General features: G+C 56.4%; 4 protein-coding genes across 4 annotated transcripts; all 4 read left to right on the top strand.

The window, feature by feature from the left end:
- Nucleotides 1-743: 743 nt before the first annotated feature.
- LINJ_31_1690 (conserved hypothetical protein) lies at nt 744-1,592 on the top strand (the record flags this gene model as incomplete). The annotated part of the gene is made up of 1 exon (XM_001467426.1): nt 744-1,592. One exon carries the CDS (start codon nt 744-746, stop codon nt 1,590-1,592), a length of 849 nt encoding a protein of 282 aa, XP_001467463.1.
- A 1,140-nt stretch (nt 1,593-2,732) lies between these two features.
- On the top strand, nt 2,733-3,293 carry LINJ_31_1680 (conserved hypothetical protein; the record flags this gene model as incomplete). The annotated part of the gene is made up of 1 exon (XM_001467425.1): nt 2,733-3,293. The coding sequence occupies one exon, from the start codon at nt 2,733-2,735 to the stop codon at nt 3,291-3,293; it is 561 nt and encodes a 186-aa protein (XP_001467462.1).
- A 466-nt stretch (nt 3,294-3,759) lies between these two features.
- LINJ_31_1670 (conserved hypothetical protein) lies at nt 3,760-5,196 on the top strand (the record flags this gene model as incomplete). Its single annotated transcript, XM_001467424.1, has 1 exon — nt 3,760-5,196. The coding sequence occupies one exon, from the start codon at nt 3,760-3,762 to the stop codon at nt 5,194-5,196; it is 1,437 nt and encodes a 478-aa protein (XP_001467461.1).
- Nucleotides 5,197-10,490: 5,294 nt separating this feature from the next.
- LINJ_31_1660 (putative 3-ketoacyl-CoA thiolase-like protein) lies at nt 10,491-11,813 on the top strand (the record flags this gene model as incomplete). The annotated part of the gene is made up of 1 exon (XM_001467423.2): nt 10,491-11,813. The coding sequence occupies one exon, from the start codon at nt 10,491-10,493 to the stop codon at nt 11,811-11,813; it is 1,323 nt and encodes a 440-aa protein (XP_001467460.2).
- Between the last annotated feature and the right edge of the window lie 65 nt (nt 11,814-11,878).

The following is an 11,878-nucleotide window of genomic DNA, read 5'->3' as shown; positions in this document are numbered from 1 at the left end:
CTCCCGCTGTTGATCTCATGTATTATGCTGTGGCTTCTCGTGCTCGTCCTAGGCTGCCGAGTCGAAGTAGCTCACGCACCTCCTCAACGGCGCCCACGGAGCGGCTCAAGACGCCTCTTCGTTGGTAGATTGACTTTCCTTTCGCTGGCGATATGTGCCCTGCGTGCTGCATTACGCCACGGTGCGTTTGTGTGCGTGACCACGTTCGACGTGCTACGTCCAAAGGCGCCTCCTCTCTGCCCACCTCTCCTGCACGCGCCTCAGAGCCGCATCTTCTGTGTATTACCTGTCAGCCCAAAAGACTTCCGCCTGCACCTGTGCACACGCACACCTCAGCAACTACGCGCAGTCGTGCCTTTGCATCAGGCTCCAGCCTCCGCCAAAGGGCGCCCACCTCCCTTTTAGTTTTCCCTGGTTCTCTTGACGCCAGAACTCGCCCCCACAACAGAGCGCCACGCATATGCTCTCACCCCCGCTCATGAAGCCCCTCCTTGTCCTCTCCGTGTGTGTCTCTTGCACGCCGCCTTCCTACGTTGATCCCACTGCCCCGCCTTTGCTGCTTCTTTCATCTCCTCTCCCTTGCGCCTCCCCCTCATCAACCCCTTCTTTTGATCTCCGCCTGGCGCCCTGTGCTTAGTTGCGTGGTGCATTCACTTTCACAGCTCCGTGTGCAACGCATCGCATCCCTACACAGTGGCCGCATAAACCACCACTCTCTTCATAACTCTTCTCAGCACGCACCGATGAACATCACCGCCGGTACGCTGCCTCCGGTGAAGGGCACCTCGGTCAAGAAGTCGCCGCGGAAGGGGCGGCCGGCAGACAGCATGGGGAACGGCACTGGTGCTGCAGCAGACCCTCATTGCTACCACAAATGCCGCTGCTACGGTCATGACGATACACTCCCCAACTACAAGCTTCTCACGATTCCGCGTACCAACAACTACTACGCAGCCACTGGAGGCTGCCCGTGCGTGCCTCGCGTAGCAGCGCACCCTGGTAGCTGGCGACTGAAGCAGGGTCAGCTGCGCTCTTCTACCTATCGCTGCGGCACCGGGTGCATCAAGAAGAGCGCTGCACTGACTTTGGGGTGCTGCCACCACAGCGGCGACCAGTACGGATGGCGGCGGGGGCCGCACACGGTCCTGGATAAGAACACCGCAGCGACGGGCAAGTGTGACACGTTCGGCAATCTCGCCTTCAAGTCCACCTCCCGCGCGTACTGCGCTGTGGACGGCGACGACCTCAGCGACGTGAGCAGTGCGTCTCCACAGAAGCTGGAGGATTTGGAGGCACTCATTCTTGAGGAGCACCAGCAGCGCATGCGTGTAGAGGAGGACGTCGATGAGCTGGCCGGTATCCAGCGCGACGGCACGGCGGACTGGTACAAGAAGATCCACCACGACGCAGAACGCCGCCGGCTGCTTGCGCAGATCTCCGAGGTGGAACTACAGGACCTTCTGCGTGATGTGAAGAACATTGTGGACCGCCCTCTCAACCAGACGAACATGGATCTGCTGCGTCGCATCCTGCACCGCCAGGAGCACCTCCAGCGCCAGCGTGAGTACTATGCTGCCCAGGAGCTGGAGTGATGTGACGTTGCACTCCACGGCCCAAGGGTGGCCAGATGTCAGAAAAGACAGGAGGGGGAGAAGGCAGCACCGATGGCCTCACCGGTCGCATTCCTTTTGGTGCATCGAATCACAGCAGAGGTGCCAACGGATCTCACGCCTCCGTCCCGAACCACCGCAAGCGTCATGGTGGCCGAAGCTGGCGGCGTGGTTTCATGTTATGTTGTTCCTTCTCCGTCCCTCTCTTGCCCTTCGCGGTAGTATGTGACTCGATGCGTCAAACCGTGGGAAGGACATCCCGTGCTGGTGCGACCTCACCTTCCCCTTCCCCCACCCACCCACCCCCCTCGTTCGCTCCTTTTCGTCCACTTCGTAGATGTACAGCGGCGCCTCTCCCCTTTTGCCCTCGTTTCTTTCCCTTCTACTTCGTCCATTACGCATGCATATGGTGCGGCATGCCTCCTCCTCTCTTGTACTTGTTTACGTTGTGGATCATGATGCATGTGCTTGTGTGTGTGTGTGTGTGTGCTTCGTCTCTGTACGCATGGCAGCCTTCAAAACGTGAAGTTGACCGATACTCCCGTGCATTCGCTCAGCATGCAACGCGCGGCAGCGGCAACAACTCTGCGATCGACAGTCATTCGTATGTTTTTTTTTCTCTCCGCGCGCCTTTCCGTCCCCTGCGTGCGTTTGAAGCAGTGGTGCCTTATGACGTGCGCGCCAATCATTGCTCTGCACTAGATCCGCAGAAAGCCTCCAGCGCTCTGCTACTGGGCACACACTGGCGCTTAGCAGTTCTTGAGTCGCCACAAACATCATCACGGCTCCTCTCCCTTCACCTCCGCCTCCTGTGTCGTTCCTCGCGCACCCCAGTCAGCTCAGCTGCCAAGGCTCTGGTGGACCGCCTGACCGCTGCGAGTAATCGCATCACATCAGCACGATATCGTCGACATCTTGCTCTCCCCACCTGAGGAGGTGTGTATATAGACGACTGACACCTTGCGTAGCCCACAGCCCAGCTGTGCCATTTACACATAGAAAAGCCGACGCAAATCTGCGCATACGCGCTGCCCTTTCCGAAAGACGCGCACGCGCCGCTCGTCAAACACTTCATCGCTTCTCGGTTAGCTTCACCGCACCCTTTCGAACCTGTGCGCACCAATGATCCGCAGCTACTTTGATCTAGACGACATTGGAGCCTGCGAGGAGCCTGTCGCAGTCACATTCACCGTCCCGTCGTTCAGCATGGGCAAGGATCTCACCGTTCGCACCCACGAAGGCGAAACAGTGTCTGAGGTGGTGGCGGGCTGTGTGGCAACCGTCCCTTTGTGGGCTGCGACAGCCCTTCGCACTGAAGGGTACGTCAGTGTTCATGCACCTCACACGTTCTCCCTCGCCACGTTTCGCGAGTTTAAGACGGATCCACTTGCCCCCAGCCTTCATCGCAAGTCACCGTACTTCTACCAAGCCGGGCTGCAGCTCTGCCGGCTTCTGAGCAACCCCACGTCGAGCGGCCACATGAGCGCCGAAGGCAACCGACTTGCCGCGCAGCTGTTCCGTCTCTACCAGCTTCGCTACCTGCGCATCATCTTCGCTGCTGCCAAGAAGGGGTTTGACCTGAACGACGTCCGCGACAAGCTGGAGGAGTCGGAGCGGCATCTGCTCGACTCATACCTTCGCGGACAGGCCGAAGAAGCGCTGTGGTATGCGAACTTTACCTAGCACTTCGTGTCTGTGAGGAAAAGCATTAACCCTGCTCTGGCATGCCAACATCTGGTGGTGGACACTCTGATCAGCCACGTGATTGATCCAGCATCGCATCCCAAAAGACGCACGCCTTGCGGTCTCATCTGATTCTCACCCTTCCTTCCTTTTTTTGTTAGTGTGTGACGGCAGCGTATGCGCGCCCAACACGCCTTTGGCGTAGAGATCTGACACGGCGCAGCGCGTCATCCTCGACGTTTCAGTCTTCCGCTCTATTCATGCAACTCTCTTCGCATACGTGTGCCGCTGCTGTATGCAGTGAACCTAGCGAAATCACTCCCCACACACACAAGCCTCCTCCTCCGCCACATCTCCTCAAATCCGTGCCCTTAGTCACTCAGAGATACTCATCCGGTGCGACACTCAATACCCCCGTCACCGGTTTCTCCCGTGCTTCTTTCTCTTTTGTATTCCTGTGAGCACCATGACTGACGAGTCACGCGACTCCTCCCCCGAAACAGGAGATGACCGCCCGCCGGTGAACCATGACTCCGTCTTGCGCTACCCGTTTCGAGAGATGCGGATGGAGTGGTTTGACGACTACATGGATAACATCTCTCCGTCGAAGCGCGTTGCCGTGGCGACTCGGCTGATGGACTGCCTGATGGCGCACACGGTGCTCCACGAGGACCCGTTCCTCGAAAAGGCGGTGACGTTCATTTACAATCGTGTGGCAACTCACGAGACGTTCCGCAACATGACTGGTGTCTTCGGCGAGGCGCACGATGTCTTTCGGATTGTGTGCATGACAGCCAAGTTCACCGTGTCGAACGCCAGCGAAAAAAATGCATTGCTCAACCTGCTGGACCAGCACTGCACACGCTTTCAGGCAGCGGCGCAGAAGACGAAGTCCGAGAGCTCGGAGACCCTCATCGCGGCTGCCGGGCACGTGACGGAGTGTGTGTGCTCTCTGCGCAAGAACATGGCCTCTGCCGAGGCCTTTCGCCGCCTCATGGACTCCATCAAGTTTCTTTTCTTCACCGTCAACACACGCAACGGCGTTTCGCCGTACTCGTCGAATGGCAAACTGCTCTTCAACACTTTTGTGTGCTGCGATGGATGCCCCTGCTACGCGAAGCTGCGCACCGGTCCGACGGTCTTCCTGCGCGACATGGAGAAGATCAAGGTGCTCGACTGCGTCATGATCGCCGCGGTCAACGCGAAGGACGCACGCATGCACGACACCACCTCCAAGTTCCTGCACAACTTCTGCAAGGACTTCATGGAAAACCCGCACCTGGACGACATTGGCCACCTCATCCACAACGGGAGACTCTTCTACTGCCGCACAGCCCTGTTCGACGCCCTCGACAACATCGAGTCGATCTCGTCCCCGCAGAGCGACATCGCGGACTTGCCGAGCGCGAAGACGTTTACCTTGGACCGCATCGTCCTGGCACTACTGTGGGTCAAGAGCGAGGTGAAGGAAATCCGGCTTCTGTGTAACCTAGTCCCCACCTTGAACGAGGCCCTCTCCTCTGCTGAAGCTGCCTACAGCCGCATGGACTGCGAGGATGTTCTGCAGGTGGTCTACACTCTCAAGGAGCACATCCTGGCCGTGTTTCTCGCCCTCAGTGCCCCAGAGTATCACCTCGCCGTGCACAGCCGCGACGTGTTTGTTGGGAAGCAGGCCGACATGAAGTGTGCAAGCCCGTCCTGCCCCGGTACCACGAAAGACCTCCTCAAGTGCAGCGGCTGCGACGTCACGTTCTACTGCTCCCCCGAGTGCCAAAAGGCGGACTGGGACAAGCACAAGAATTTCTGCCACGAAATCGAGTCGCGCCGCAGCCAGCCCGCATCGCCCACGATAGTGTATGGGCCTGTCCAGGTTTTGAAGCCGGTGTCGCGCCGCGATGACTGATCACTGTTTTAATAGAGAAAACCAAGACCCCGCTAACTGCGCCGCTCATTCGGCCGGGTGGCGGCCTACCCCGCCCACCCCCCCCGACGGCCCTGGCCCGAGGGCTACGCCATGGCACCCCCCCCGCCCCTCCAAACCCCGAACACACACACACAACCCCAAACCCCTGGGCCGCCCCCACGCCACGCCCCAAACACCGCAGACGGCCCACCCCGGCGGAAAAGCCCCCGGCACGGCCGGGGGTAAACGCCCACCGCCAAGAAAACGCAGCAGACCCCCCCTCACAAAAAAAAACCTAAATCCCCTTACCACAACGCCACCGTGGTAAATAAGAATCGTGCGCAACCATACGCACACCCCGGCTGCTTCCACGCTACAAATTCCATTTCCCTTTAATAAGAATTGAGTCCCCCCCCCCTTCCTTGTCGCCAAAAACCTCGCCCAGGGAACCCTAAGCCCTCTATCGCTTTCCGTGCCCCAAACCCAAACCGCAGAAGCGAAACCCGAGAACAGAACTATCACCAGCTTCCGGCACGGCAAGCCACATTCATAGCAAAGCAACACATTCACCTAGGGCGCCGAAAACGTAAACTAAGCACCCCCCACACAGCAAAACATCCCCCCCCCCCCGCACGACATCTTGGCTTTAAACCTTTTTCACCCAGCACGAAAATCAACTACCCCAAAGCCCTTTTCCCCATGCCAGCCCGCCGCCCTTTCCTTTCTCCAAAACACCCGCAACAACAAGACAAACAAACACCCCTATCCACCCCCCAATTATACACCCATACCTTTTCCTCCTCACCACCGCCGCGCCTGTGACCAAAACATTTCGGCCAGAAACGCACTAAAAACGCTTTTCAGCGTTCTTCCCACCCATCGCAAAAATACACAAAATAGCGTTTCTGCCACCACCACCCGCTACTTTCATCTATTCCCCCTGCCCCCGGCACCCCCCAAACGCGCAGCAACCGCGAAAAACAAACCCTTTCGTACCGACTAACAAGCCAGCCTCTCCCCACCCCCCGCCTTCATTCACTAACAAAAAAAACACGGCGCAAAAAGAACCTAGCAAATAGCATCCCAGGGTCCAGTGCACACCCACTCTGTGCATTTGTGTGGGGGAGGGGGCCGAGCCGCCCCTCTATCCCCTGCCGATGCTGCACCGCTTCTGGCCGTAGCAGGTCAGGCACCTACCTACGCAGAGGGGGGTCGGAGCAACGCATGCCCCCACTGATGCCGGCAGTGAGGCCGCGGATGGCGTTGTGTGGGAGAGATCTTCGACAGTGGACACGTTTGCGCCACCCATGTGATGGGCAGGGTGTCAGCGTGACGCCAGCGTACCTCAGCCGCCCCTCGCTGCCCACTGGTGGGGAGCCTGGGCCACCCCGGGGGCGCGCCAGGTGGCAACCCGCATTTTGCGAGCGGCTGGGAAGCGGGTGGGTGGGCGGGGCTTGGGGCAGGGGCCGTGCTGTGGTGGCTGGGCCAGCGTTGCTTTTGGGCGTTTCTAGCGCTGCTTTGCGCCACGCGATCGGGCCTGTGGCAGTCCTTGCGGAGTGGATGCCACCCTATTTATTATGGAAAAGGCAAAATTTTTGAGAAGTTAAAGCCTTTTTCGTTTGCGTTTGTTTAGATCGTGGGGGGCGTCTAGCGCTGGTGTTTCGGGCGCTTCTGTGGCTGCGGAAATTGCTGAACGACGCGCCGATTGTTAAATTTTGAGCACGCGCACAAATATATATACGCATACGCGTGCGCACGTGCCTGTGGGCACACAAATGTGCGCTCATCGTGTGTGTTTTGGCCTTTGTTTTGGGGCCCTTCATTTTTAGCCCCATCCGTTACCACAAAGCAGAAAAGCCCCGTGCCGCACGCTATGGGATACCCTTGATTTTTAAACAAACAATTTCAAACAAAAAAATGCATGTTTGAAATCTGCCAACTGAAAAGCTACCCTTCATCGAAAACAGAAAGGCGGTGCGAGGAGGGGGTGTTAAGAAAATGGCGCTGAAAAGCGGTTTGTTCATCTCACTTTTTTAAGCATAAATAAACAGGCGAAGACAAAGAGGCTGCGTTTGTTTTGCTGCTGGTTTTGGTCGACTGTTGGCGGTCTGGAACGACGCCGGCGAAAGCAAATAGGCTTTGGGTTGGGCTTAGCGTGTCAATCCTGCGCGGTGGGGGGTTTGGCGGCCGGGGGCGGCCCTCAGCAGAGGACCCCAACCGGCCACCCCCCCCGCCATCCCCCCCGGAAGGCGACGCCTTAAGGCGCATCTTTTGACGGTTTTAAAAAATTCACGTGTTAGACCACGAAAAAGGAAAATAGCATCAGCTCTTTTGAAGGTGAAAAAGAAAAAAAAATGATGGTAAAAAAACAGGCGGGCGATGCCGCAGATCCAACGGCATACGATCACCTTTCCAAAGACTTTGTTTCAACACAAAGAGCCATTATGCATTTTTTTCTCTTTATGACAACAATGCGATAAGGGGTGCGTTTATCCTTTTCTTTGGCGTTTGCGGTTTCTCAATTGCGGCCGGGGTTAACCACGGGTGGGGCGCCCCTGGCCACACGATTTTTTTACCCGGCGGGCTAACCAGGTCGTTTCTTTGGTGTGGGCGGGGTTCTTGTCGCGGCGCCCTCTTTGGGCGTTTGCAGCGTCTTTCCGTCGTTGTGGCTTTTTCTGTTTGCGGGTGGTGCTCCGGGGGCGTCGGGCGCGGGCAAAACAGCCCCACCACCGCCCCGCCGAAAAAGCCCGCCACCGCGCCCGCCCACACCGCGCTTAAACATCATAGGAGTTAGAAGGCGGGGCCCGGTTCCAGAACGAGCGCCTCCTAAAAAGAATCAAAGTGCGGACCGCCTGCCAAATTTATCCGTTTCTTTTCCTTTTTGTTTAAAAACGAACGCCGCACAAGAAAAAAATTCCGTTAATCGAACAGCCTCGCTTAAAGCGCAAAAATGAGGTTGGCGGGAAGATTTTTTTTTTCGTATTCGTCGGTTTTCTGTTTTTTTGGGAGGCCCCCCGCCCGTTGTGGCATAAATGAAGTCGCCGCGGCAGAGTCGCTCATCTTTTTTCTTTGCCCATGCATTTTGGTTTGTTGCTTCTTCAGTTTCTCGCGCGGGGAGGGGCTTGCAGCAGCACCGGAATAACGTCAGTGCTTGTCATGCAGACATGCTGAGCTGCAAGAAGTACGGGCGGTAGTCGGACTCTATGGGTAAAGAAACAATGGATGCTTTTCTTGCCTTTCGAGCCATTGTTTTTTTTTTTTGCCGGTGTTATTAATTGTTTTTATCTTGGTGGGGGACTCAAAAACTCTACGGGAAGACGGTGCTGTGGTGCTGTGGGTTGCCGTGATCTCTTGTCCTTTTCTGCTTACGCAGGTATGGGTCGACAGGTTTCTTATTTCGTGGCTTAAAGGGGTATATGTGGTGGCGGCTTCTCTTCCTTTGAAACTCGGATTTTGGGTGGCGGAAGATCGCCATCAGCAGTGTTTCGCTTTCGCTCGGCATCCTCTTTCCGGATTTGCTGTGGTTCTGCTCGAGCCCATCGCCGGGGAGACCTGTGTTGATCTTTCAGAGGGCCGTTGCGGTTATTCTTCCGCTGGGGGTGTTTTAAGGGATGAGCTTAAGTGCGGCAAGAAAGCTATTTTTTGAAACGGTTTCAATGCCGGCATTCCTAAAGGAGAAAATGCGTTCAGGATCGCATCTCTTTGTGTAAAGAGTACGCGGGGTCCTTGTTAGGGTCACTTAAGCGTGCAGCAAACTGCTGCTTCAAAGTTCTTCACCGACAACCCTAAAGGAAGAGGTGTAAAGCGGCTGGTGCTGAGTCGGGCTTCTTTGCGGAGAAAAGGGGTGGTGCTCTGTAAGAATTTTTTTTGTGTGCGTGTGTGGGGGGGGGGGTTTACCGGCTTTTCAATAGTCTTCTGCGGGTAGAAAAGACGATTAGCTCGCTGAGGGGTGCGGAAAGCGTCGATTGCGGTGCATACAGATCTTTGAATTTTGCTCATCGCCCGAGGGGTGCCAAAGGGAAAAGGTTTCCTTCAGCTTCATCCAAAAACGCAGGGGCGCGTCTCTGGGGGGGGGGGTCTCTTGGCACCTGCGGATCTCCCCCTAGGCACGTTAACTTGGTGCCGGATGACGGCCAATTGCGAGGTTAGAGTGGATTGCGGGATCGTGTGGAAAGAAGCAGCACCATTTCTGGGCATTGGGAAAGATGTCTGTTGAAATGCTGGTTTCCAGGAAGCGGTGATGGCTGGCATAGATGGGGAATGCGGGCCGCTGTGGGTGAAGCTATGTGCCTGAACCCCCTAACAGGGCAGATCCGTCAGTGCGGTGATGACTGTTTGAGGGGCACTGGTTGCCAAATGAGTGCTAGGGGGTCTCGTGCTTTAGCCATGCTGGCATGGTGTGCTGCACCGACAGAATCTCTCGCACCAGGAACACGGCCAGATATTCGTGCACCATTTTTACGCCTAAGGAGTAGCTCATGCAGGAAGCAGCTGATGCTTTGTTTTTCGACGTACTCAGACAGTCCTGTAAACCCCTTATTTCCAGGTAGAACTGCCTTACATCGCGTGACACTTGGCCTGTGACTGGATAGCCTTACCGCATGATCGTGAAGCTCTTCCTCCGCGTCTGCGCTAATCATCCAACATATGCTCTTCGAGTCTGAAAATGTGGCGACTTTGGCGTTTGCATTATTACGAGGATGGCCGTGAAGTGCCATGTGATCGAAGGTGCCCCGTCGCTTGTGGCTCTGAGAGCTGTGTGTGTGCGCGCCTCTGAAACACGGGTCGACAAGTCTGAATGGTGCTGGCTATGGGCGCATTGACTCGCGGATTGTAGTGACGCTGGGTTGTTGCAGGCCGTTTTCAAGAGGGCCAGATGCTGTAAAGGGCGTTTCTCAGTTCCCTTCATGCATGACCCGCGCAGACTGCTGGAGATTCACAGTCTTTACCATTTTATCGAACAAATTCCATTTGGCACAAGAGCTGTTGTCGAAGCTTTGATTTGTGCCTGTGAATCATGCGCTGCCACAGGGAGGGCGCTGTGCTGCTCGGACTCTGCTTTGGTGCTTGATACACGACTGCGGCCTCAGGGGAACGCTGCGCAGCACACAAGAGCTGTTCACAATCTATCCACATGGCGCACGTCCTCCTACTTGCTCTGCGTCATCCTGCTTTGACAGTTGACTGCAAAGGCTTTACCTAATATGTTACCCATCCTCTGCTCTATCTTTGATTTTTGACCAGTCTCCAGATCACTCAGCAGACAAAACTGCAATCTCTTCTCTCTGTCAAGTATGCACTCGACTCGCCATATTTTGCGTCAACGAGCGGTCCTCGTCACCGGGGCGAGGACGCCGTTTGTCAAGTCCTTTGGGGCTCTGATGAAGGCAGACACGCTGGAGCTGGCGAGTGCATCCGTAGCCGGTCTCCTCAACAAGACGTCGCTGGATCCCAGAGACATTGACCACATTGTGTGGGGCAACGTGGTGCTTCAAGGAAGCGCTCACAACTGCGCGCGCGAGATAGTGATTGATCTGAACATGCCGAAGAAGATCATCGGCAATCTCACAAGCATGGCATGCGCGAGTGGACTTAGCTCGCTCTCGCAGGCATGCATGCTGATCGAGGGTGGGCATGCTGATGTCGTTATTGCCGGTGGGAGCGACAGTGTGAGCAATACAGAGGTCCCACTGCCACGCTCCGTGACGTACGGGCTGATGATGGCCCAGAGGAAGGGCGTCATGGGCTTCTTCAAGGAAGCGGGCTACAATCCGTTCAAGTGGTTTCCGGGCGGCATTGCGCTGACAGAGCGGAGCACTGGAAAGACCATGGGGTGGCACGGGGATCTCATTGCGGAGCTCAACAGCATCTCGCGCGACGACCAGGAGGCTCTGGCGGTGGCTTCGCACGCTAATGCCGCCCGGGCTGAAAAGGCGGGGTACTTCAAAGAGGAAATTGTCCCTGTCACGATTGATAAGAAAGGTAAGAAGACCGAGGTGACCTGCGACGACGTTATGCAGCGCGACACTGAGAAAATGAAAGCCAAAATGCCAAGCCTCAAGCCCGTTTTTCGAAAGGAGGGAGGAACCATCACGGCTGCCACGTCAAGCACCTTGACAGATGGAGGTAGCGCGATGCTCGTCATGTCTGAGGAGAAGGCGAAGAAGCTTGGATACCCGACCGATGTTTGTGTCAAGAGCTGGTACTTCTCCGGAATTGATCCTTATCCGCAGCTCCTTCTCGCACCTGTTCTGGGCTGGGGCCCAGCGCTGAAGAAGGCGGGCCTGACGCCGAAGGACATCGATCTCTACGAGATCCACGAAGCCTTTGCGGCTCAGGTGCTCGCGACGATCAAGTGCCTGAAGTCGCAGGAGTTCTTTGACCGGTACGCTAACGGCGCCAAACCTGTTCTAACGGAAGACATCGACTTGTCGAAGCTGAACGTGAATGGCGGGTCCCTGGCACTGGGTCACCCGTTCGCTGCAACTGGTGGTCGGATTGTGACCTCGCTTGCCAATGAGCTGCGACGGTCCGGCAAGCGCCATGGCCTTGTGAGCATTTGCGCTGCTGGCGGTCTCGGCGGCGTTGCTATTCTAGAGCACACTGCCAGTAAGTAGATTACGATCGACGACTTAGCGCAGCAGTTTTTTTTTTGATATTTTCAAAGCACGTACGTGCGCTG

Source organism: Leishmania infantum, chromosome 31, assembly GCF_000002875.2.
Source record: "Leishmania infantum JPCM5 genome chromosome 31".
Taxonomy (NCBI): Eukaryota; Euglenozoa; class Kinetoplastea; order Trypanosomatida; family Trypanosomatidae; genus Leishmania; species Leishmania infantum.
Note: the sequence above shows the minus strand (reverse complement) of the source record. Positions and strands in the feature narration are given on the sequence as shown.